The sequence below is a fragment of the Phocoena phocoena genome, chromosome 19 (genome assembly GCF_963924675.1).
Source record: "Phocoena phocoena chromosome 19, mPhoPho1.1, whole genome shotgun sequence".
In the NCBI taxonomy this organism is placed as follows: domain Eukaryota; kingdom Metazoa; phylum Chordata; class Mammalia; order Artiodactyla; family Phocoenidae; genus Phocoena; species Phocoena phocoena.
The window spans coordinates 55,248,154-55,270,712 of record NC_089237.1 but is presented as its reverse complement, the minus strand read 5'-3'; the positions used below and the strand labels follow the sequence as shown (position 1 = coordinate 55,270,712).

At 54.1% G+C, this 22,559-nt stretch overlaps 1 protein-coding gene across 1 annotated transcript in view; it reads right to left on the bottom strand.

Moving 5' to 3' along the window:
- Positions 1-1,344: 1,344 nt before the first annotated feature.
- Positions 1,345-22,559, bottom strand: part of ARHGAP44 (Rho GTPase activating protein 44) — a 142,230-nt gene continuing 121,015 nt past the window's right edge. The window contains exons 15-22 of the mRNA XM_065898067.1: positions 20,333-20,446; positions 19,650-19,741; positions 17,471-17,651; positions 10,939-10,956; positions 10,026-10,247; positions 8,347-8,504; positions 4,812-5,192; positions 1,345-1,481 (exon numbers count right to left, since the gene is read on the bottom strand). Of these exons, the coding sequence (XP_065754139.1) occupies positions 1,345-1,481; positions 4,812-5,192; positions 8,347-8,504; positions 10,026-10,247; positions 10,939-10,956; positions 17,471-17,651; positions 19,650-19,741; positions 20,333-20,446 (1,303 nt within the window). The remainder of the gene's footprint in view (positions 1,482-4,811; positions 5,193-8,346; positions 8,505-10,025; positions 10,248-10,938; positions 10,957-17,470; positions 17,652-19,649; positions 19,742-20,332; positions 20,447-22,559) is intronic.

Sequence of the window (22,559 nt, the reverse complement as noted above, 5' to 3'; positions counted from 1 at the left end):
TCCCTCCCGAGGCAGCACCTGGCATCAACTCCCGTGGGCCCTTGAGCTTGTTATTAAAACAAGATAGGCCACACTCAGGGATAATAAATCTATTTTAATACCATTACCATTGACGACTGTTTGTACATGTATTTAAAGGTAACTCACTTTCAACCCCCCCGGGCCTCATTACAAATTGGGTACTGAACTGCCCTGCCAGCAAGCGAGCAAAGCCGTTAACGTCGAAAGTCTGCAAACCCCACTGTCGGAGGAGGGTTAGTTTACACTTTCTGTTGGGAAAAATAAGCATTTAAGTTTCTCATTGTACACCTGTACACGGATTTGGATTGAATGGCTCAAATTAAACAAATATAGATTTCATATATACAAATATTATATCCTGTATAGGCCTGTCTATTGTAAAAGGAGAAAACTGTAAGGTTGGGCTTCGCATGCATGACCCGAATCTATTTCTCACTCCCTTCATCCCAGCTGTGACCAGGCTCCCCGGGTCTCCTCCCCGAGGGCGGTGGGGGGGGGGGGGGCTTCGTGGGGAGGGTGAGCAAAGCTCTCCACGCCGCAGGGCTGAGGGCACAGGCCTGGGGTCTCCGCGGGCTGGTTTCCCCTTCCTCTCTGAGCTTCGGGTAACAGGGTTATTGCTATTCACCTGGGACCTCCAGAAAGAGGCGACCCCACATCTTCGTGCCCTGGATGCCCCGATGCTCCTGGGTAGCTGCACTTAAGCTACACCTAGTGTTGGTGGGGAGGGGGGTGGCCTGGGGAGCTACCTTAGGACCCTCTTTAAAATTCAGAAATAGAAAAAACCATAAGATAGATAGGAAAGGGAGCTTCAGTCCACGGCGTGGAGAAGTAAAACTGTCAGATGTCGTTTTTTAGCCATTCCCTGCAGAGCCCACAGATGAAGGTTCGCCCTCCCCTGCGAAGCAGCAGACCGGTCAGGGCCCCGGGCTTCTCGGCTCCTGTAAGCAAGCCCCCCACCCCGTCCCCATCCCCGCTCTGTACCATCAGGCTGGTCGCACAGGACTCGCCGTGGCCGTCAGCTCAGGTGACAGGCAGCCAGGGTGGAACGGCTGCTGGCCCCTCCACGCCCCACCCCGCGGAGGACGTTTCCGAGACACAGGCCCTTGGGTGGACGGGGCTGTCACTTGGCGTGGAGGCTGAAAGGGGGTCAAAATAGGCACAAAGTCGAAAGGCAAAGATCAAACAAAAGGCCAGAGTCCCCACCCGGAGGGAATGCACAAAATCCACGCGGCCGACACCTGCCACACGGGTGTCCGCCACGCTCCAGCCTCGCGGCGGCCGTGACGGCACGGAGCCGCGGGAACACGCGTGTGGCGGCGCCGCTCAGAGGGCCGTGCTCTCTGACTCCGCCGGGTCCCTCTTCTCAGCCACTGAGCGTCGCCGCACGAGCTCCCGGGGACCGAGGCGCAGCGCCGAGCCCAGCTCCACGTGGATGGAGGGGACGTCCAAGTGGACCAGATCTGGAAGGCGGCAGAGAGAGGCACTGAGGGGGCTGCCCGCCCCCGAGGCGCGGCTGGTGGGCAGGACGGCGCGAGGAGCGGGCAGGGCTTCGGTCACGGACCAAGCCGGGCCATGTGACACACCCATAAAAGAAGGATGCTCCTGGCCGGGTCTCGGTGACACCTTCTGGGGAATTTCAGGGCTGCCTTTAGTTCCCGAAAGTCTGTGGGGCTAGGGTTACAGGCTGGGGAAGACAGCCTTCCCCCAAGTGTGTGAATGAGCGTGGGGGGGGGGGGTACCACACTGAAGACCACGAATGGTACCCTTGGGGTGGCTGGTGGAGGCAGGGCGGGGTCCCCCCTCAAGACCCCAGAAGTAAGGGGAGCAAACTGCTCCCTGACTGTGGGCACCCCGCCACCCTGGCACTACGGAAACCACTCACCTCCAGTTACACTCCAGTTACACCCCTACTGGGGGCACTTAAGGGTCACTTTCTGGGAGATGCTCAGGAGGAAGGTCCCTGAGGCAACAGGCTCGGCGTCTGTCCAGACCTCGGCTGGCAGCTCAGTGCAGGCCAGGCCACGGGGCTGCAGGGCCTGGAGGGGCGGCTGCCCCCAGGCGGGCACCGGACAGCCGCTCCCTGAGTCCTTGGGGGCCGCAGGGGGCTAAGGGGACCCTGGCATCCTTTGCTCAGGCCTGTTCCTCCCTCCCAGGCCTGCTCAGCCTCTGGCCTCCACACAGCCTCGCTGTCCCCAGGCAGCACGCCGTCCCCGGACCCAGGACCGAGGACATGCAGCTGGACGGGGAGCGGCCCTGGGCCAGATGGGGTGGGGCACCCCGGTTTCTGCAAAGCGAACATGCCGCCCAAGGAGGACCACCGCAAGCGGACAGACATTCAGACACTGTCCTCAAAGACACACAAACATGGACGCTCTGGGACAAAGGTCCTTCTCTCTCCACCCAGCCCCCAAACGGTACCCCCGCCTGACCGAGCAGAGCCTGGGGGTCTGCCGGTGCCTCACCACCAGCCTGGAAGGGCAGCACAAGCCCCGGGGCTTGGATTCTGGATTCAAAGTTCCGTCCCTGTGGCCAGGGGAGCGTAACCCCGGGCGGTTTCCTACCCTGTCTGGGCCTCAGCAGTGGCTGGGGGGATAACAGGCGGGAAGGTGCCTGCAGGTGAAGGATGTGCAGCCCTGAGGCGAGCTGCCCAGCTGCCATCCTGGCCGCTCCCTTGGACACCTGAGCCAGAAGGCGACTCAGGTAGCCTAAGCTTGGGGCGGGGAGAAGGCCCACTGGCTGCCGGGAAAGGGGAGGCCTGTCTCTGTGTCAGAGGCCCCAGAAGGGCCCATCCCGGGGCCCGTGTGGGTGCCGGACGCCCTGGAGCTGTGGCTGTCAGGGGTCTGCAGGCCGCAGCTCAGCAGCTTCCCTGGGGGGACTGGGGGGGACCCTCCCCTGCTTTGCTCTGGCTGCCCCTTTCTGACTCCGGCTTCCTTCCTGTTCTTGCCTTAGTTTTCCTTTTGAGCATCTACTTACAGGAGGAGGAGACCAGGCAGAGACTGGCAGCAAAGGCTCTCAGAGTATTTCATTGAGTGGGACAGAAAAGCCCTGGCTGGCTCTATACACTGAGGAAAAACAGCTCGGTAAATTCTAGAACGAACACTATGGACTCTTCAGGACTTGCCAACCGTCCTAGCCGGAGCTCAGGCTCCAGGCCCCGCGGTGGAGGATGCAGCCATGGCAGCAGGCGGGTTCTGTCCCCGGGGCCCTTCCCTGAACCAGGGGTGCACATGCACCTCCCCGACACTGGGCGCCTGTCGGTAGCAGGTCAGCCAGTGACACAAGGACACACGGGATGAGGGACAGGGCTGTCACCCCCTCAATCTAAACCAAAATGGGCGGGGGGAGCAGCTGGGATTAGGTGACTGGCCAGAGAAGGGGAGGGAGACCTGTTTCTCCCCCATCTCCTCCCTCAGAAAAGAAAGGAGGCGGCCACTGAGCCTCAAGGCCGCGGAGGCTGCCGTGCAGGTCGGGGTGCATGCAGAGCGCGGGGCTGCGGCCTGGCTGCGAGCGGAGGGGCGAGGCCGGGACCGCTTACCCTGGAATCCCCCTCACGTATCCACAACTGCGGCCCCCGTGTCACACAGCTGCGAGGACACAGCGACAGGATTCAGAGAAAGGAATAAATACGATGAGACGAATGGAACACGGACCACGCCCAGCCTCACAGTCAGACGGACCACAGTAAACCACCACCGACCACGCGGCTCAGACCCCCGCCCGCCCTGCGGGACTACGGGCCAGGCTGCCGCCGCCAGAGGACGTCGGGACAGGACAGACGGGGCACGAGATGACTGCTAAAGGGCAGTAGCTCTGAGCCAGGCAGGAGGGAAGGGGGCCGTCACACCTCCCCTGGGCCCCTCCCATCCATCAAGGGCTCCTCTAGAACCACCAGCGAGAAGTGGTGCTCACTGGTTAGAACTTTTCCTTAGCTTTCTATAAGCCCTCAGGGTGGATGGAGCAACTGGACCTGCACCGTTTATCGCAGCAAAGATAAAGCAGCCGCATCACCGGACGGCCTCTCGGCACGTGTGTGCCTCTGCCCCACCGCGCATGCGCGCCGGCCCGGCCCTTCCTGCGCAGCGAGGCGCAAAGCCCGCAGGCTCACCTCCAGCTGATCGAGGGGAAAACGGCGCGCCTGGAGAGGGACGTGGCGGCAAAAGCTCGACCCGTTAGAAGTCCCAGGGCACCCGGGACCGAGGGCCAAACTGCTCTCTCTCTCTCGAGAGTGTGTGTATCTGGTGTGCATGTGTGTGTGTGTGGTGTACATGTGTGTGTGTGGGGTGTGTGTGTGTGTAATGCTTGCACACTTTCCTGGAGGAAAGCAGCTCGTCTTTGACTTTAAATTTAAAGCAAAACTAAGTTTAGTCCCTCGTGGGCTTCTCCAACCAGGGGGCAGCATCTTTTCTGAAACTGACCCCTTTCTAAACACGTATTGCTAGAAAAACAGTTTTCTAAAAAGGCTTCTTTAGCGGAGAGGGAAAAAACAGCCTCTGCTCTGCCATCACAATCCAGCCACCCTGTAAGAGCCCCTCCAAGGACGCAGGGTGCTCAGCCCCCAGGTGAAGAGTAGGACCAGAACCCTGGGCTGGCGGGTGTTCAGCTGGGAGAAATCCCCCAGGGAGCCCCCCCACCCCCACCCCCGCAGGACAACCGGCCACCAGGGCTTTCCACGGCCTCACGGGGGCTTCTAAGGAGACCAGCCCGGGTGCCGCACGCGTGGCACAGCAGGGCCATCCCTGGCAAGCAGGGTGCGCTAAGGCTCACGGAGACGCTGCGCGCGCGGCGCTTACCTGTGGACATGCTCTCCCCGGGGGACACACCGTCCAGCGCGGGTTGCTCAGCAGACTGCGGGCTGGAGGCTGTGAGGCTGACGGCGGGTGGCTCGGGGGGCGGCAGTGTGGGCCTCTGCCGGGGCTTCGGGGTGGGCCGCGACTTGCTGAGAGGGCCCACGAAGCCGGAGGGGGAGGCCAGCGGGGGCGCCGCGGCCGCCGGGGAGAGCTGGCCTGAGGCCAGGGAGTACCCCGGGGGGCAGCTCAGTCCGTAGGGTGATGGGGTGCTGGGGGGCGTGGGCGACAGGCTGAGTGGGGACGGCTGGCCGGCAGGCGTCTCAGGCAGGGACCCCGGCTGGCCAAAGGGGACCTTGGGCGGAATGGGTGCCAGCTTCTTGGAAACTGAAAGAGGAAGCATAGAACACGGGGTTCAGTGACACCCATCATCCCTGTGGCTGTCAGCAAGCTCCCCCCCTCGCCTCCACCCCCAGCTCCTGCCAAGCTGAGAGCAGCCAACCCCGTTCCTTAAAATTCACCTAGAACTGCATATCCGCCCATCTGTTCACTAATTTCTCCTCCTCTCCCCTGGATTCCTGCTGTGATCAGCACACCACCCCCCCACCCCCCCCAAGCCAAACAGGAGAACACATTTCCCATGCCCAGGCCGTGGCTGAGTTCCCAGGGTCCTCCCATCACTTCAAAGTGGTGCACCTAACAGGGGGGCTCCGAGGAGGGAGGAGTCTGGGACGCAGCGTCCGGGACGGGACAACTAGAGATCGGCTTGCGGCAGTGGACCCTGGACAGAGCAACCGTCCTCGGGGTCGGAAGCTCTGACTTTTGGCTGAACCTGCCCAATGGCTCTGGGATCCCGTAACAGTGACCTATGACCAAGTCCTCTGGCCACAGAGGCCCAGAGCCTCCATCACGCTGCCTGTCTTGCCCTGTGCTTCCCCTCAGTCCTGTGGACTTGCCTCAGAAGTGTTTTCCCTTCATGAGCCCTGCGTGTAGACGTGTACAGACCTGCATTGTTTGTTCTAAGTGCGTCACCGCCTTCGTTCCCCTCTTTTTATTTACTTAGTCGTGCTAAAGGGTGACAAACACATTATGCCTTTAAATGGAAAGGAACTGGCAAGGATGACAAATTCTAATATTTACAAGATCCCTTGGTGGACAAATGTCTCGAGAAAGCGACCACTCATCTCTCAGATTGAGGGCTGGCTGTGGGTAGCACTTACTCTCGAGGAAACTGTCTTTTTAAGCCCTCAAGGAGGCATCGTTTTCCCCCCTACTCCCCACCCCGCCGACGGAACAGAATCTATTCCAACGATGTCGCGTGCACCCCCCTGGCTCCTTGGTGCGGAAAAGTAAGGGTCCCGCTCTCCTGAGTCCCATCAACTTGGGTTCAAATTCCTATCCCGTCTCACCTGCTGCAAGCTGGGGGATTTTATTTAAACCTCTTGTATGGCCTTCCCTGGTGGCACAGTGGTTGAGAATCTGTTTGCCAATGCACGGGACACAGGCTCGAGCCCTGGTCCGGGAAGATCCCACATGCTGTGGAGCAACTCAGCCCACGCACCGCAACTACTGAGCCTGTGCTCTACAGCCCACGAGCCACAACTACTGAGTCTGCGTTCCACAACTACTGAAGCCTGCATGCCTAGAGCCCGTGCTCCGCAACGAGAAGCCACCGCAATGAGAAGCCCGCGCACCGCAACGAAGAGTAGCCCCTGCTCGCTGCAACTAGAGAGAGCCCGCACGCAGCAAAGAAGACCCAACACAGCCAAAATAAATTTTTAAAAAATAATAAATAAATAAACATTTTGTATGCACTGGAAAGAATCACATTTCCTCCACAGTACTGTACCATTACATGGGATCACGTATGTCAAGCACCACGCAGTCATGACTTAAAACCACTTTTCAGCCCTACTGGCTGATGCAGGCATTACGTGCTTCTCATCCAGTGGAGACTCTAGGGGTCAGTGCTTGAACACAGGGAGCCGGAAGACGGGGGATGCAGTGACATCACCGTGGTGTCTGTGGTGACATTTACCACCCCAGGCAGGGACAGGCCTAGGTCATGATGTAAGACTGTAGGCACACCGTCAAAAGACTGAGGGGGTACAGAACAAAACTCAGTGTGCCACTTGTGGGCAATGGTGTGCCTTTCCAATGATGGTGCCAAGCTGCTGAATGTCCCCTGGGAAACCCCTGCCTGGGTCCAATGGGCTGTGAAGAACGAGAGGGCCAATGTCCCACTGGCTTTGGGGAGCCGCGTGGCCTGGAGCCCCGACCCCACTGGACAGAAGAACAGCCTAGTCATCACCCTGCCCTGCACAGCTCGGGGAGGGTTAAAAGCCGTGTAAACTAAGACAGCCAGAGAATTCGATCAGGACCGCAAGACAAATGTGTTATTGCTGGCTAAAGCCCTGGCACGCTCAAATCCCTCCACTGCCACTTTGGCCAACCCCCTGTGTTGCAAGGTGCCCTCACATGACCCTCGGTGTCCTGAGCTCACCACAGGCGGTCCAGCAGCAACACCCTTGTACTACGGTTCCACGTTCACCTGTCTGCAGAGGCCATGTCTGCTGCTCTGTTAGAGCCTCGGGGCTCTCTACACATAGCAGAGGCTCAACAAACATTTGTAGGGCGTACAAGGGATGAATGGGGGTGAGTAGGATGGAAGGGCTGGGTGAGGGCAGGCTCGGATGATGGGCTCACACAGCAGCCCGCAGCCGGGAGGGGCCCTGTGTCAGGATAAGGAAAACCAGCCCAGTCCCACATCCCGGAGCTAAAGGCACACCTAGAAGCCGGACAGGCCTGAACTGAGAACAAATCAGACAACGTGCTGTTTTAAGCACCTTACAGACTTCGTCATGACAGAAGGTGAAAAAAAAGGTGGCTCTGATTAACACACGTTCCATGCAGCCCCCATTTATGAAATTATCACCATGGAGCATGTCTCGGCTTTGGGGAATCCTTTCAGGGAGAATAACGGGGCCTTCTGCAGTGGGTTTCAGTGGCAGAAATCTGGGGTGGGCAGCTCATGGGCCAGTGGACAAATGCTCAGGCCTCCACTAAAGAAATATCAAAGGGCAGGCCTCCTGCAGAAACAGTCTCAATTCCGCCTCTGTGTCCCCTTCTACAAATAATCCAGGGGTAGGCAGCTGGGCTGGACCCCAGCTGGGGCAGGGGGCTCCTGGGGAAGACTCCACACTGCATTTTAAGTGGTGGTGGGAAGCCTGGCAGAGTCGATGAAGACACGTGTCACCCTGGGTGATGATTCTGCAGAAAGGTCCTGGTGGACGGGAAGCAGAGCCCCGTGTCTGCCCCCCACCACACCCCCGAGCCCACTGTTCAAATGAGTAAACCGAGGAATAACGATGCAACGGCCCCTCTTGGGGTTGGCTAACTTCCCAAAGCTCTCAGGTGCAGTACTTTTTCATGAAACCAGTTGCTAAATCTCCGTGAGAATGCAGGGAAATGTTTCCAGGCGGTGTGACAGCTCTCTGGCCCGAGCCCCCCAAGCCCCCACGAGCCGGCGGCAGTGACATACCCTTCCGGAGGGTGTGAGGACTCTGGTCTGCGGGCAGCTGGCTGGGGCTGGCGCCCGGCTGCATCCCGGGCTGCATCGCTGTACTGGGCGTCCCCTGGCTGGAACCTGGACTTCCTTTCTGCCCAGATCCTGGAGAAAGTTCCTTGCTTTTAGAAGTGCTGAAACACAGGACAAAAGACAGCCCCTGAACTCAGGTAACTTCAGCATCAGCGCTGTGAACTGAATACATGTTCCTCTAGGCAGGTATGGTCCTCTCAGCCCTTCTGAAAGCCTTCCAAGATGCCCACGGAGGTGACCGTCCTCTCTTGGGGCTCTGAGGGCCTGGGTTCCACCTTCATCCCCGTGTGGCACCCGTGGCCAGCTCCCTCTCCTGGCCTCTGCTCTCTCTCCAGCAGGAAACCATCCCAGCAAGTCTCCTATTTGTCCATTTCCTCCGCCAACCAGCAGCCGCTGCTTCCTGCTGACTCCCTCTCCCCTCCCACATCCCTCAAACGAAACTGAAGCCCATGAGTCCCAGCCAGAGCTGGCGACCCCTCGTCCTCTCCAGTGGAGCCATCAGCAGCCACGCCATCCAGGGTCACTACCCTCCCGCCCCCCAACTCTGATTGTCACTTCCCCATTTCTCAGGGAAAATACCTTCTACTCATTAAAAAAAACAACAACAAAAAACCCTGCAATCCCTTCACTTAGGGGGTTTTTGTGTGTGTGTGTGTGTGTGTGTGTCTGTGTGTCTCTGTGTGTCTTTGTGTGTGTGTGCACGCACGTGTACATGCGAAGACTGGCTTGAGAGGTTCGGCTTCCCAGAGTCTCCGGAGTGTTTTCAGCGGTGGCCGTGGAGGGATACTGCACACCCTAACAGAACGCACAGTGCCTCTGAGTGAAGGAACTTTCCCGCTTCTCTGAACTGCTGCTTTAGGACAGACAGAAACAAACGGCAAAGCAGCCTCCTGTGCAATCCCCACTCCTAGAATCTCCTCTGACCACGTCCCTTTCAAGGAAGGGCCAGGGATGGCCTCCTTCCCCCGCGCCCCGGGTACCAACGACCACATGCCGTGACGTGCGCCTTGATGGCTCAGACTGCGTTTTTCATCTTTGGAGTGACAAGGGCTGCCCTGCATAAAAGTTCATAGAACTAGCGCTGGAATGAGTGCGCTTCCCGTCTTCCTTCTTCCTCCGCAAGAACGAGATGCAGTCACACCACAGGCTGCAAAGATCCCCAGGCCCAGCGTGACCACGGCACCTCCATTCTTTACCTGATTTGCACCCATTTTAGCAGTAAAATGGTCCCTATGCGTCTAAAGGTAGAGGAGAGGAAGGGAGAAACACTGAAATTCTAAATTTCAAAATAGGGAAGCTGTAATAGCATAGGAGGGGGACACAGGGAGCTGGGGACTCAGATTCCTCGCCTGGCCGTAGCAAGCTGCCACCTTACCCGTGTGCCTGGGATGCTGTTCTGGGAAAGCCTGGCTTCCATCTGATGAAAATCCAGGGGTCTGTGAATGCCTTACCTGCTGCAGAAGCCAAACCAGGATGCTTAGGAAAGGGGGGAAATGACCAACTCCAAGAGGCTTTGAGTGGGTGCGGCAAACCCAGACCAGCACTGTGGTCTGTGCACCGCAGGCCAGGCTGACCCAGGCCGGGGGGGTTTGGTGGGGGGAGGACGACAGCGCCCTGCTTACCTGATCCGCTCAGCCCCGGGCTGGAGGCCGAGGCCGGATGGAGAGAGCGCGGGCACCGCGGGGCCGTCGGGGGGCTGCTCCGGGAGGGGTGACGGCAAGGGCGGGGCGAGCTCCGCGGATGGGGCTGGGGGCTGCATGGTGGGCGGGGCGCAGGACGCCTTCCGGCCGGCCGAGGAGCCTCTTCGAGCCACCCACGACGTGTCCATGACCCTCACGCCCATGCTGGCCAGGGACAGAGAGACCCAGGCTTAGCCGCGCGCGCCGGGCGCCGGGGTTCCCGCCCCCACCAAGCGCCCCGCAGCGCAGCCCGAGCATCTCCTGGACCAGGGAAGCGAGACAGCTGCCAGCCGTGCTCCGCGGACAGAGGTGCTTGAGCACCCCGGCGGCTCCGGGCGGGGCTCCCACCAGCGGCCCGGGCACCGCTGGCCTTAGGACCACTGCCTGCCCAACGAGCTCCCCAGAATCCAAGCTTCCCTCAGAGCAGAGAGCGGCCTCACTGGGGGGCACCCACTCCTCCCAAGTGGGAGGTGGAGGTGGGCGGGACAGCGAGGGAGGGGCAGCCTCAGACCACAACAGGGCACCAGCCAGCAGGGGACATCTAAACATCCATCTTTCTTCTTTTTGCCACTTGGGGATAGAGAGCACGGGACAGACTCGGGACTCCTGCACCAGCCCCAGGGTGCTGGCTGAGCTACAACCTCCGCAGGGTCTACACAGCAGGGAAGGGCTGAACATGCCTCTGGTCAGTCTCCACCCCGACTCCATTTTAACGAGGGGAAGACAGACAGCTTTGAGTAAATCGGCCAAAGCAACCAGCCATACACATTCACCCCCTTGCAGAGCTCCCTAAGGCATAGCTCGCTTAGTGGTAAGAGACTGAGCGTGGCCTCGTAGCTACCCAAGGATACCGTACCTTTGGATTTTCCTAAGGCTGCAGGGACAGAAACATACAGATATTAGTGTGGAAAAAACTGCGCCCTCCTTGGGACACACAGCTTGTCCCTGTCAAGGTCTGTCTTGTCTCTTGTGTCTGTCAAGGCTAAGCCTGGGGCTTTTACTGAAATTGTTTCAGTTTAGCTGGTCTTTCTAGTTAAAGTGACTTTTCTGTTTGTACAGGTGAAAAATCATCCTACCCCTGCAGGGGAATAAAGAGAGAAGCCAAAGAGCTCACACTGGTCAGGAATAAGGGAGGAAAACAAATCCATGGAAGCGGCAGTCCGCTCTCTTCTCAGTTAATGATTTAGAAGGTGGTTAATGCCTTCCTCGGGTCTAGGAGGTAACTGGTTCCACGGTACGCAGTCGAGGCCTTCACTGACTAAGGCCAGAGCCAATCCTTCCAGTATTAAGGGAGACACGGACATTCACGCAGGGTGAACACCAGCCAGCACCGGTCTCCCCTGCATACATGCACAGAGGGTCGTACTCACACCCACGCTGGTCAGAAGCAAAGAGCTATTACACCATGACATTCTAGCCACCTCACAGAGGGGCAGCAAGATTCACAGAAAAGGTCCACGTTTGGGGATCGGCTGTAGCAGGTGGGATATGGGTCCTGTAAGGAAATGTGCGGGGACGGACTCTCCGTGAGGCGCACAGAGGAGAACAATGCTACAGCCGCGCACACAGGGGACGGACGGCTTCTGACACACTTTCCCCTGGGGGCGGGGACCCAGAGACCCTCCCTTCCTGTCGAGTGTCACTGTTAATATTTCTCATCTCCAAGGCATTTTGGGGGCGTTCAGTCTCTCTCCAGGACCCACCTTGCAAGTCATCTTGCTTCTGAGGATCCCCCACCAATAAACAAGCACCTTCTATACGAGATCCAATCACCCCTAGAGGCCACTCAAAACTCTGGGACAGAGTCCGACTGCGTCCCCCGGTATTTAAAGTGGGCTGCAGGGGGGTATCAAACTATGCCCCTTGGGCTTCCAAGTTTATCAGGCTGAAAAAGAGCAAACAGCTTAACATTCCACTTGGGGAAGCAAACTGATACCACTTAGCTGCAGTGTCGGCAAGGAGGGCGGGATTTATCCCGTGGTGACCAACAGAAGCCCTAGAGGCTGGAGGTCTCGCGCTGTGCTCTCTTCCTTACCCTATTCGCTCTCACTTAGGAAGACCTTCCCCATCTGGGATGAGAGGCGTGGGCTCTGGGATCAGGGCTGGGGGGGGACACCTTCTATTTCCAAACACACCTTCCAGCACTGGTGACCCCAGACACCAGGTTCCCTGGTGATCTTCTCCTGGCTTACCCAGGGGAGGGCATGGTCGGGGGGCGGGGGGGAGGACCAACGAGACCCGCTAAATATCATCCATCGGCAAAGCACCAGCAACCAACAGTCCAGAGGAGAAATGCACACCCCTGCTTTTATAAAGAGACGGCTGTGCCGACTGTGATCACCACTCTCCCAGCGGAAGTGACTTTCACATGGGAAGCCGCGTCCTCTGCGTCCAGGAAACACACATCAAAGGTTCACTGACATTTTCAAGAGGCAATAAAAACCTTCTTTTTCTTTTTCAAGTCTTTGTATAGACATACACTTTTATTTCACTTGGGTAAATATCTAGGGATAGAATGGCTGCATCACATGGCGGGTCCATGTTTAACTTTTGCAGAAACTGCTCAACTGTTTTCCCAAGTGGTTGTTCTATTTTACAGTCCCGCCAGTATTCTATGAGCGTCCTAGTTCCTTCAGACAAAAGGCAAGAAAAATCTTTACAGAGCGAATCGATCACAGCGGTAACAGCAAGACGCTCAGAGGCCTCAAAGCATATTACCTTCAGAAGCCAATGAAGATTTGCTTGGAAGGCTGGTAGATGTGAGTGTCTGAACGTCTAGCTAGGACTCCATCCAAAGACAAAAATTACAAAATTGCCTGGCATGCTGCCGAGAGGGGGGAGCTATTCAGAGGCAGAAGAATACAACCAGGTTATGTAAGCAGGTCGCAAGTTTCTGCTCATTGTTTTATCACATAAAGAAGCAACAGCCGCCAGGATCAAAGAACTTGCGTGCTATTTAAAAATAACCGGGACTTCCCTGGTGGCGCAGTGGTTAAGAATCCGCCTGCCAGTGCAGGGGACACGGGTTCGAGCCCTGGTCCGGGAAGATCCCACATGCCACGGAGCAACTAAGCCCACGCGCCACAACTACTGAGCCCACGCGCCACAACTACTGAAGCCCGCGCGCCTAGAGCCCGTGCTCCGCAACGAGAAGCCACTGCAGTGAGAAGCCCGCGGCCCGCAACGAAGAGTAGCCCCCGCTCGCCACAACGGGAGAAAGCCCGCGCGCAGCAACGAAGACCCAACGCAGCCTAAATAAATAAATAATAAAATAAAATAAAAATGACCAAGTTCAATCAATCAGAAACAACCAACTCCCTCAGAAGTCACTGCACAGGTACCCACATCTCGTATATGTCAAAGATTTCCCACGGCCACTGCTTCCGGTGAAAACGAGAGGAACTTGGCTTTCGGATCCCTTTATGGCTGAATCAAGGGAGAAGCGAGAAACCAGAGGCCAGGAAGAACCCCCGAGAAGCAAAGGGTTTGGAAATCAATAAGCAGAAGGCAGGGGCACGTGGCAGAGTCCAGGAGGGCACCTGGGCAGAGCTTCCCTTCTGGACTTCCTGGGTCTTCTAAAGAGGGAGCCAGGTGATGGGAGGCGAGCGCCTGCAGCATGGGGGGAGCTGACCCTGAGACACGTGGCTCCCTTTAGGGTAAGGTGACAAGGGGCAGGGAATTCAGGCTTCTCATGCCTGCTTGCCCTCAGGATTAACGCAGGGCAGCTGGCAAACCCGCACCTTGGCGAGGCAGCCCCGCTGAAGCCTACTTCGGCCTGCTTCGCTCCTCCCAGTCTACAGGGACCTCACGTTTGCAGGGAACTTACCCTAAGCTGTACTTTGTATTTTTCGATGAGAGACTGTATCATGGAACAGGTCTCCTTGATTCAGGAAACGGAATGGCATTCCTGTTTTAAAGTCTGTAACCTGGCAGGCCACACAGGGAAAAGAGAAGACCTAGGACCTTAAAAATTAGGAGAAAAAGGCCTGCCCCAGGAAAACAAAAAAAAATTCTGAAAGTTGGAGATTCCAGCATAAGAACAGGTATCTACAGAGAGAACACATGTATTACTGAGAATAGAAGTTTGCTGTGGACCATTCCAGGTGATGAGCTGTCAGGAGTTAGTGGTTGCTTTCTGTTTTTCTTTTGGCCCCTGTAGGGTTGACATCTGTCATGCTGTTTTTATTTTATTCATTTTTGGCTGTGCTATGCGGCACGTGGGATCTCAGTTCCCTGACCAGGGATTGAACCCGTGCCCCCTGCAGTGGAAGCGCGGAGTCCTAACCACTGGACCGCCAGGGAAGCCCCCTGTCATGCTGTTTTTGAATCCTGGTCAGGAACAGTCCTAACCAGAGATGTCAGCCAACGTATGGCTTTGAGGTATTCAAGTCTACAGAGATCGGAAAGGTTGAGATTTTTGTTCTAGAGATCAGTTACACTTGGGAAAGACCCACCAAGAGAAAGGAGGAAAGGAAATCTGGTATCTCCCCAAAAACCCACAGAAGCTTTGGGAGTTCCCGCACCGTTTAGGGTGAACGTGGAGGTCGGGGAGCAGTGGCAGGACGGGTGCCAAGGTGAATAATGAATAGGAAGGATCCTAAAAATCCTGGCTTAGCCTTGTCTGCAGTCCCCCGGGAAGGCCAAAATCCGGTATTTCCAGCTCCTCTAGGGATAATTCCTCTCCTAAATGCATAACAACGAAGTTTCTTCACCTCCCCAGTACAAAATAAAACCTGGGGTCACCTGGCAACACTTCACAGACCTGGTCTCAGCATCCACAGATGTGTAAATCCTGGAAATGTGGAAGCAGAGGTAGGGCCTGGGCCAAGAATGCACCTCCCAAAGGCCCAGCTGACCAATCCAACCCCCACATATGAGTCAAGGTTTCCCCTGGTTCCCAGAACTTTCTAGGTAAGCTTGTTTTACCCCAGGTTCGGGCTCTCTCTGAAGTAACATTCCTACATCCCCTGTCCACGACATAAACCCCTTTCAGGGTGGCTGTCCTTTGAAGGCTCTCCATCCTTCCGCTAGGTCTGCAGAAGATCTCAATACCCACAACTGAAAAAAAAACAAGTCCCTTGGAACACGAGTTCTGACTGTCTCGTGACAACAGGCTTTGTGATCTAATAAACTTGGGAAATGATGCCACAGCCCCTTGTGAAGATGCATGGCACGTCACAGCGCGTAAAAGACCCTGAGAAGTCATACACTCAAGAAAGGGGTTTCGACGTGTCGAATCCTGTGTTTCAGGAACACACGAGACCCCAGATTTCCCTCTCCTCGCCTCCTGCCCCAACAGAACCTAGCATTAGTGGAACTAGCGTTCCACAGAGCACCGTTCAGATCGCTCCCGAACTTCTCGATCACACGTGCTTACTCCAAATTACAGAACGTCCAGGCTAAGGTCCGGGGGCAGGGGCGCTGGCGAGACAAGACCCCTGCAGAGCAGTTTCAAGCACCGGCTGAGGACGAGTCACACACTAAACTGAGCTCTGAGGGAGGCCGCTAGCCCTGGTGTAAATATCCTCGTGGATTCGGGGGCTGCTGTCGGCTGGCCCTGGTGGAGGCCCCCTAAGGATGAGAACGCGAGTGAACTGGCTACAGGCCCATCAGGTTTCAGGACGGGAAAGAGCAGCTGCACCGAGCTGCATGGGGACAGCACGCTAGTATCCTTTTTTATTTTTTATTTTTTAAAGCTTGTTCTGATTATCTTTAGTTGCGTAACAAACCACCCTCGAAATTCACTGATCCGGGCCACAAATCCACAATTCTGGGAGAGTTTGGCAGGGACAGATTGACTAGTCTGTACAGCACTAGCTGAGGTGGTTTGACTTGTGTAGTTCTAGCCTCTGCGTACCCCTGAAAACCCTCTGGTGGTAAGGCCCCAGCAGCATCTGGAAAGCTGCCTGCAGCCCCTGGGGCCCCAGTGGGATGGCAGTCTGTCCACGGAAATCCCAACGACCCCTGGCTCTTTATACTAAGAAGACCACGCTGTAGGGCCCAGTGGAAGTCGAACGCCCTGAGATTCCACGGTGATAACTTTCTCATAGAGGTCATCTGGATGGCTTTTCAGAGGGGACTGGGAACCAGGGTGGAGCCCACCTCTGATGCAGAAACACTTGGGACCAAAGGACCAGAACTGCCCCTCCAGGGCATCCCCCGCCCCCACCGCAAGAGACACTTCACACAGGAACTGAGTCGCTTAAAACTGAGTTTTAAAAACAAATTCCAATGCATTTGCTAGGTCTCTCGCTCTTCTCTGCATCTCTGTCTCTCTCCCCCGAGGCAAAGATCAGATTCTAAGTATGCTCTTTTTTTTTTTTTTATAGATTGGTGAAATCTCCCCCTACTCCCTTTAACTTCTAAGAATTTCCAGCTTTTCTTTCCCCACCAGACAGAATACAATGAACAACAGCGCAGAGCAGAGAAACACCCTGCACCCGCGGGACACTGGACCTTGCGAACACTCCCCATCGACACAGGACACAGGTGTGGGTCTCCAAGGTCGACTCCCACTCAGAAGAGAAGAGGGGTGGGAAGTAAGACTCACGTACCTCCACAGTTCTGGGTTTTCCAACCTTTCCTCTGTAGGACACATTAGCCGATGACTCAAGCCCACGTATGTGGGTGCCAGGGCTGGGCTGACACCTCCCACGAATCAGCTGTGCTCGTTAGGAAACCTGTTATGCCCATTTGACTTCTTATGGGAATCACATCATCCAACTACATATTATGTGAACTGATTTAATGTGGGCGCAAGAGGGTCATTCCTATGCGAAATAAGCTGGGCGCATTTATGAGTCTCGTGACAACCGCATCAAAGCAGGTGTAGGTGTCGATCACGAAAGACGGAAAAACAACCCTCAGAAACTTACAAGGATTTTACACCCAGATTGCTTCAAGGTTTAGGTTTTCAATCTGTTTTAAAGAGACTGAAACTGGGAATGTTAAACTACACACGGCAGGTGTTACTGATGCAGGAATGTTGCTGAGGGGTGCAGACGAGCAGACCCAACATCAGAATAAAACCGCTGAAGATTTGAGAATGGATGTACGTTTGTAAATTTTGAGTCAAAATAAAGTGTTTAGTATCTTTTTTTTTTTCAGGGTCCCCTTCTGACCCACTATTTTTTTCTTTTGATGAGAACTCATCAATACTGATCACAGCTGTCAGCTCGGAAGGCCGCACTTACTTCCGTCCTGCAGGGTGGGAAGCGAGCCTAGGCACCCCGAATAGCACGGATGGAGGCATCAAGAATGAACTGACATGCTAACAGACACAACCCACTCCAACTGCTGCTGGTAACTGCAGCCTTCCTGTCATGCCATGTGAATCAACCCCTCCATCCCACAACCCCCAACGCTGAGACAGGGATGCTAGTTCATACCCATCCTTTTTGTAAAACTCCAGCATCATGTTATCCGTGGCAACGCTGAGGGGCCGGCGGGCCTGCTCGGGCTGGCGCCGGTCGGCGGGGTCCACGTCCGGGGAGGGCATCGAGCTGTAGTTGGCATTGTGGTTCACGTGCACAGGACTCCCGTAATTGCCCGTGATGTTGAACTCTATCTCTGCGGGGAAGACAGAATGGGTGCACGTGGTCTGTGGGTCAGCCACAGCCTTCCTGGGCAGGAGGGAGATAGCAGAGATGGCCGCTTCTTTATGTGTCACCCCTGAAAATCTTGTCCCATGGTTCAGTGTTAGATCATCTATTGATATTAATTCATCTTAATATAATTCGTCCTATTACCAGGTGAACACATATGCTCACCTAGCGTGTAATACGATGGGCATTTAATAAAGCATTTTTCATCTGTGATTCACAAAACAAATTTAGCCAAATAGGAACAGATGGGTACTTTCTTTTTGAAAAAGGCAAAATAATCTATCTCAAACCTTATGTGTAAAAGTGAAATGCCAGAGCAGTCTAAATCATATCAGGAAAAAGAGCAAAGCCCACTCTCAACACTGTTATTTGACACTACTGAAGAAGTGCTAGCCAATGCAATTAGTCAAGAAAAGAAAATAACAGGCAATATGATCATCTGTAGATGATGATGATGTCTTTCTGGAAAACCAAAGAGAAAAAGAAATTTTAAAGGATTAGAAATAGAAAGAGATCTAAGACTGTGGGCTATCAAACGGATTCTAGTCTCATCCTTTCCTGGTCACAGCCTATTTATGTGCCATGACAATGAATGAGCACAGAACTTACAGAATTATGCCTTTAACTCCTACTTCCTATATTTCTTTATCCTGATTTCCCATCCTCACCCGACTGTGTCATCAATTGAACTCTTATTTCAGAGCTGTCACAGTCAAAACACATGAAGCCAAAAGACAATCAAACTTCTTTAATGTTAGATCAGCACTAAGTGATTACTTCTGATGAACGGAGCAGAGAATTATTAATATTATATCCCCACATGAGTTAACAGTTTGTGGTTGCACAGCCAAAAGCATACCCTTAATATTTACTAAACATAAGGCACAGTACTTTTTATAAAAGCTAACACTGAATTTAATGTAACAACTGCTGTCTGTCTCTTCAAAGCTGTCACCACTGCGAGTCATTCCCTTATCCAATGGCGCTTCCACGCTAAGAACATTTATGAAACTCCATCTTAGCGAGCTGTCTTGAGAGCTTCATTTTGAACGAGGTACAAAAAAAGGATCTTGTCTCTGAGCCCCATCTTTACATGCCAAGGGCAACTCCAAGGACACAGCCTAGCGCAATGAACGGATGGCACCCAGGTGATCCCTAAGCCCGGAATAAAAGTTCATGTTCATCTCCAAGCCACTCTCTCACTTTGTCCCAGCTTACCCTTCCCCCTCCCCGTGTCCTCAAGTCCATTCTCTAGTACTACCAAACGTAAAATAGATAGCTATCGGCAAGCAGCCGCATAGCACAGGGAGATCAGCTTGGTGCTTTGTGACCACCTAGAGGGGTGGGATAGGGAGGGTGGGAGAGAGGGGGATGTAAGAGGGAGGAGATATGGGGATAGATGTATATGTATAGCTGATTCACTTTGTTATACAGCAGAAACTAACACACCATTGTAAAGCAATTATACTCCAATAAAGATGTTAAAAAAATATATGGAAAGGAGGCATGACTATTGCCAAAAAAAAAGAAAAAAGTTCATGTTCACCTCAAATCCAGGTTCATCCTCTGCATCTACAGAGCATAACATCTCTTTTTTTTTTTTCTGCTTCAGCATTTCATGATTGACAGATTTAAAGAAACTATGGTGTAGAGGTTAGACCAATAAAATCTGAGGGCATGGTTAGCACAGCACCTTCAGGCCAGAATTTCCCTTGACCAGGGATGATAGTAAGAAGCTGCCATGACTCGACCCCATTCCTGAGTGGTGTTATGTGAGTGTGTGCCCACGCGTGTGTGTGCGTACATGTGTGCAAGTGTGCTTGTGTGTAGGAGGATTAAAAACAAACCAATTACACACACACCTTTGGCCAGTGGTACTCAAAGGTTTCAGAGGTTCGGAACTCACAGCAACACTCCCATTTTCCACAGAAGCCCACTCCCACACCGGGATGCTGTCACGTACCCCCGGGGAAGAACCAGTCTGCGTGCTGGATGATGGGCTCGATGACCCCGACGATCTGCAGTGAGACTGTGGTCATCATCTCCGTGATGTTCCTGTGAGCACAGGACAGAGCGGGGCAGGGCGAGGTGAGCGGCCAAGGCAGGGAAGGGGCCCTGGACCAGAAGTCCGAGAGCAAGCATCCTCTCAGGAAGGACACTTCACCTTTCTGAACCTCTCTCCCTCTCTACGGAATGCAGATACCCCAGAAGTCCTCCCTACAGGAGACGAGCAAGTAACATACTCAAAATCGCAAAGTATGAGGCACCTTTCGGTGCGAGGTATGATTCTCATAACTGCCGGGTTCATCCTTTTCCCAGCTCTGTTCTCCCTTTTGAGACAGCCCTCTGTCCCACAGATGCTGGGACGTGTGCTCTTCACAGGGGGCCAGGAAGAGCCTGCCGTGCCTAGTGCTGACTCAGATGAGCTCAGAGAAGACCCTAACTGCAGGCCTAGCTCTGAGTCTACCAACAGGAAAGATCTGAAGATTGCCGGGTCTCCTCCTGAGCCTAAAGAAGGAGCAGGCCAAGACAGACATACGACCTGACACATACATGAGGCTGGTGGATAGCCGGGGCCCTGGCCATCCTGCCCAGGCCCCACCTGCCCGCAACGTGACCCATACACCCCTTCCTCCCTGGACTCACCCTTCCGCTTGTGGCCACAGCAAGTTGGGTCCTAATACAATTGCCATGTTACTGGGAGTCATCTTGTTGACATCTTGATATTCTGAGAGTTTGGATAAAAACTTGATCAAGTATCTGAAAGGAAGTGAGAAGGGCCAGGTTTAACAAGGGCTCAAAACCAGCCGTGGTCCCTCAGCGTCGGGTGGAGACTTCTCTTACTGATAACAAGATTCATACATCCTACAATATAATCAAGACGTGTCATGTGTCAGGACACGAGAATGCTCCAAAAACAGACGGACTCAGCTCTCACTCAGCTGTCGACACTTGCTTCGATTAACCCTGGCCAGAAAAATTCTCCATCTTTCCTTTTGACCCACAGCACGATGACTGAAAGTCCTTCCTTCTTTTCAAACTGCTGTCACCTGTCATCCTCCCTGTGTGAAGAGGTGAGAAGCAGTTTGGTGGGGACATTTACGTGCTAGGGGTGGCGTCCCCTGGGGTTAACCTCAGTGGGGCTCTGAGAGCCAATGAAGAAAAAGTTAAACCTAGACTTAGCATGTGGCCCAGCAATTCCACTCCTAGAGAAATATGTCCACATGCAAATGTGGACACAAATGTTCCCAGCAGCATTACTCATCACAGCCAAAAAGGGGAGACCAGCCACACGTCCATTAAGGGATGAACAGACGAATCAAATGCAGTCCATCCAGACAAGAGGACACTACTCAGCCCTAATAAGGAATGAAATACTGACACATGCTACCACACGGATGAATCTCAGAAGCATAACGCCAAGTGAAAGAAGCCAGACTCCACGTTGAATGGTTCCATCTCTATGAAGTACCCAGCACAGGCAAACAGACACAGAACGCAGATGAGTGTTTGCCGAGGACTGGCTGGGCGGAAACGGGGAATGACTGCTACTGGGCACAGAGTTTCTCTTTGGGGTGATGAAAATGTTCTAAAATTAGACAGTGGTGATAGCTGCACAGCTCTACAGATTTACGAAAAGCCACTCGGTTGTACGCTTTAAAAGGGCACAATGGTATATGAGTTGTATTTCAATAAAGCTATTATTTTAAAAAAAATCAGTAAGTGAGCTGTGCACAAATGAAGCATAAAAAGAGCCCTCACAGACCACACCAAACCTGCCGGGCCGCACGGAATGCCCCGGCCTCTGTTACACGGGCGGCGGGTCCAGTCCCGTTCTGCCTGCACAACAGTGAAGTGGCTCCTTCAGGAATTGCTGACTTACCTACTGCCCACGGAGCAGAAGGACCCCAGAGGCCCCTAAAGCTGCCAGTGGGCCACCTCTACCCACAGCCTCTCCCGCCATGTCATACCCTCCAAGAGGCCACACATGCCTGGACCAGGACGTGGGACCTGAGCTCAGTCAACCCACAGGCTGGCCAGTGGCCTAGCAACACTTGAAGAGTCATACCCATCTGATTCTTGCTGTTGGGATTTTGTTTTTCAATTTTGTATACATAAATTGACCAATTTAAGCATTTTAAAGTGTAAAACTCAGTAGCGTTAAATATTTTCATACTGTGATGCACCCATCGCCACTACCCATCTCCAGAATTTTCCATCACCCCAAACTAAAACCCTGCACCCATTAAATGACAGACCACCTGCTGCTCCACCCCCTCAAAGCCCCTGGCAACCACCATTCTACTTTCTGTCTCCATGAATTGACTACGCTATGTACCTCTTACGAGTAGAACTGTTCAGTATTTGTCCTTTTGTGTTTGGCTTCCCTCGGTTACCGTAAAGCCTTCAAGGTTCATCCATGCTGTAGCAAGAATTAGAATGTCCTTCCTTGTGAAGGCTGAGTATCGCATTGTATGTGTACTTTGTTTACGCATTTATCCATCACCGGACATTCGGGCTGTTCCCACCTCTTGGCTATTGTGAATCACGCTGCCATTGACATAGGTGTACAAAATCAAGTCCCTACTTTCAGAATCTTTTGGGAATACGTCCAGAAGTGGAATTGCTGGGTCGTACAGGAATTCTATGTTTAAGTCATGGAAAGTCGCTCCTGGAGTTTTTAACAGGAAAACAGAAATCATCAGGCAGATGGCAGCAGCAGCTGAAGCTGAAAATCTGCATCTAAGGAAGTACCCAGGAGAGGGGCAGGGCCAGGGGCAATGCTGGCACAGACAACGTGATGAGGAAGCAGGAAGTGAAATCCTGGCGGTAGCAAGAAAAGTAAGAGACAGACTCGTGGGAAATTGCTGCT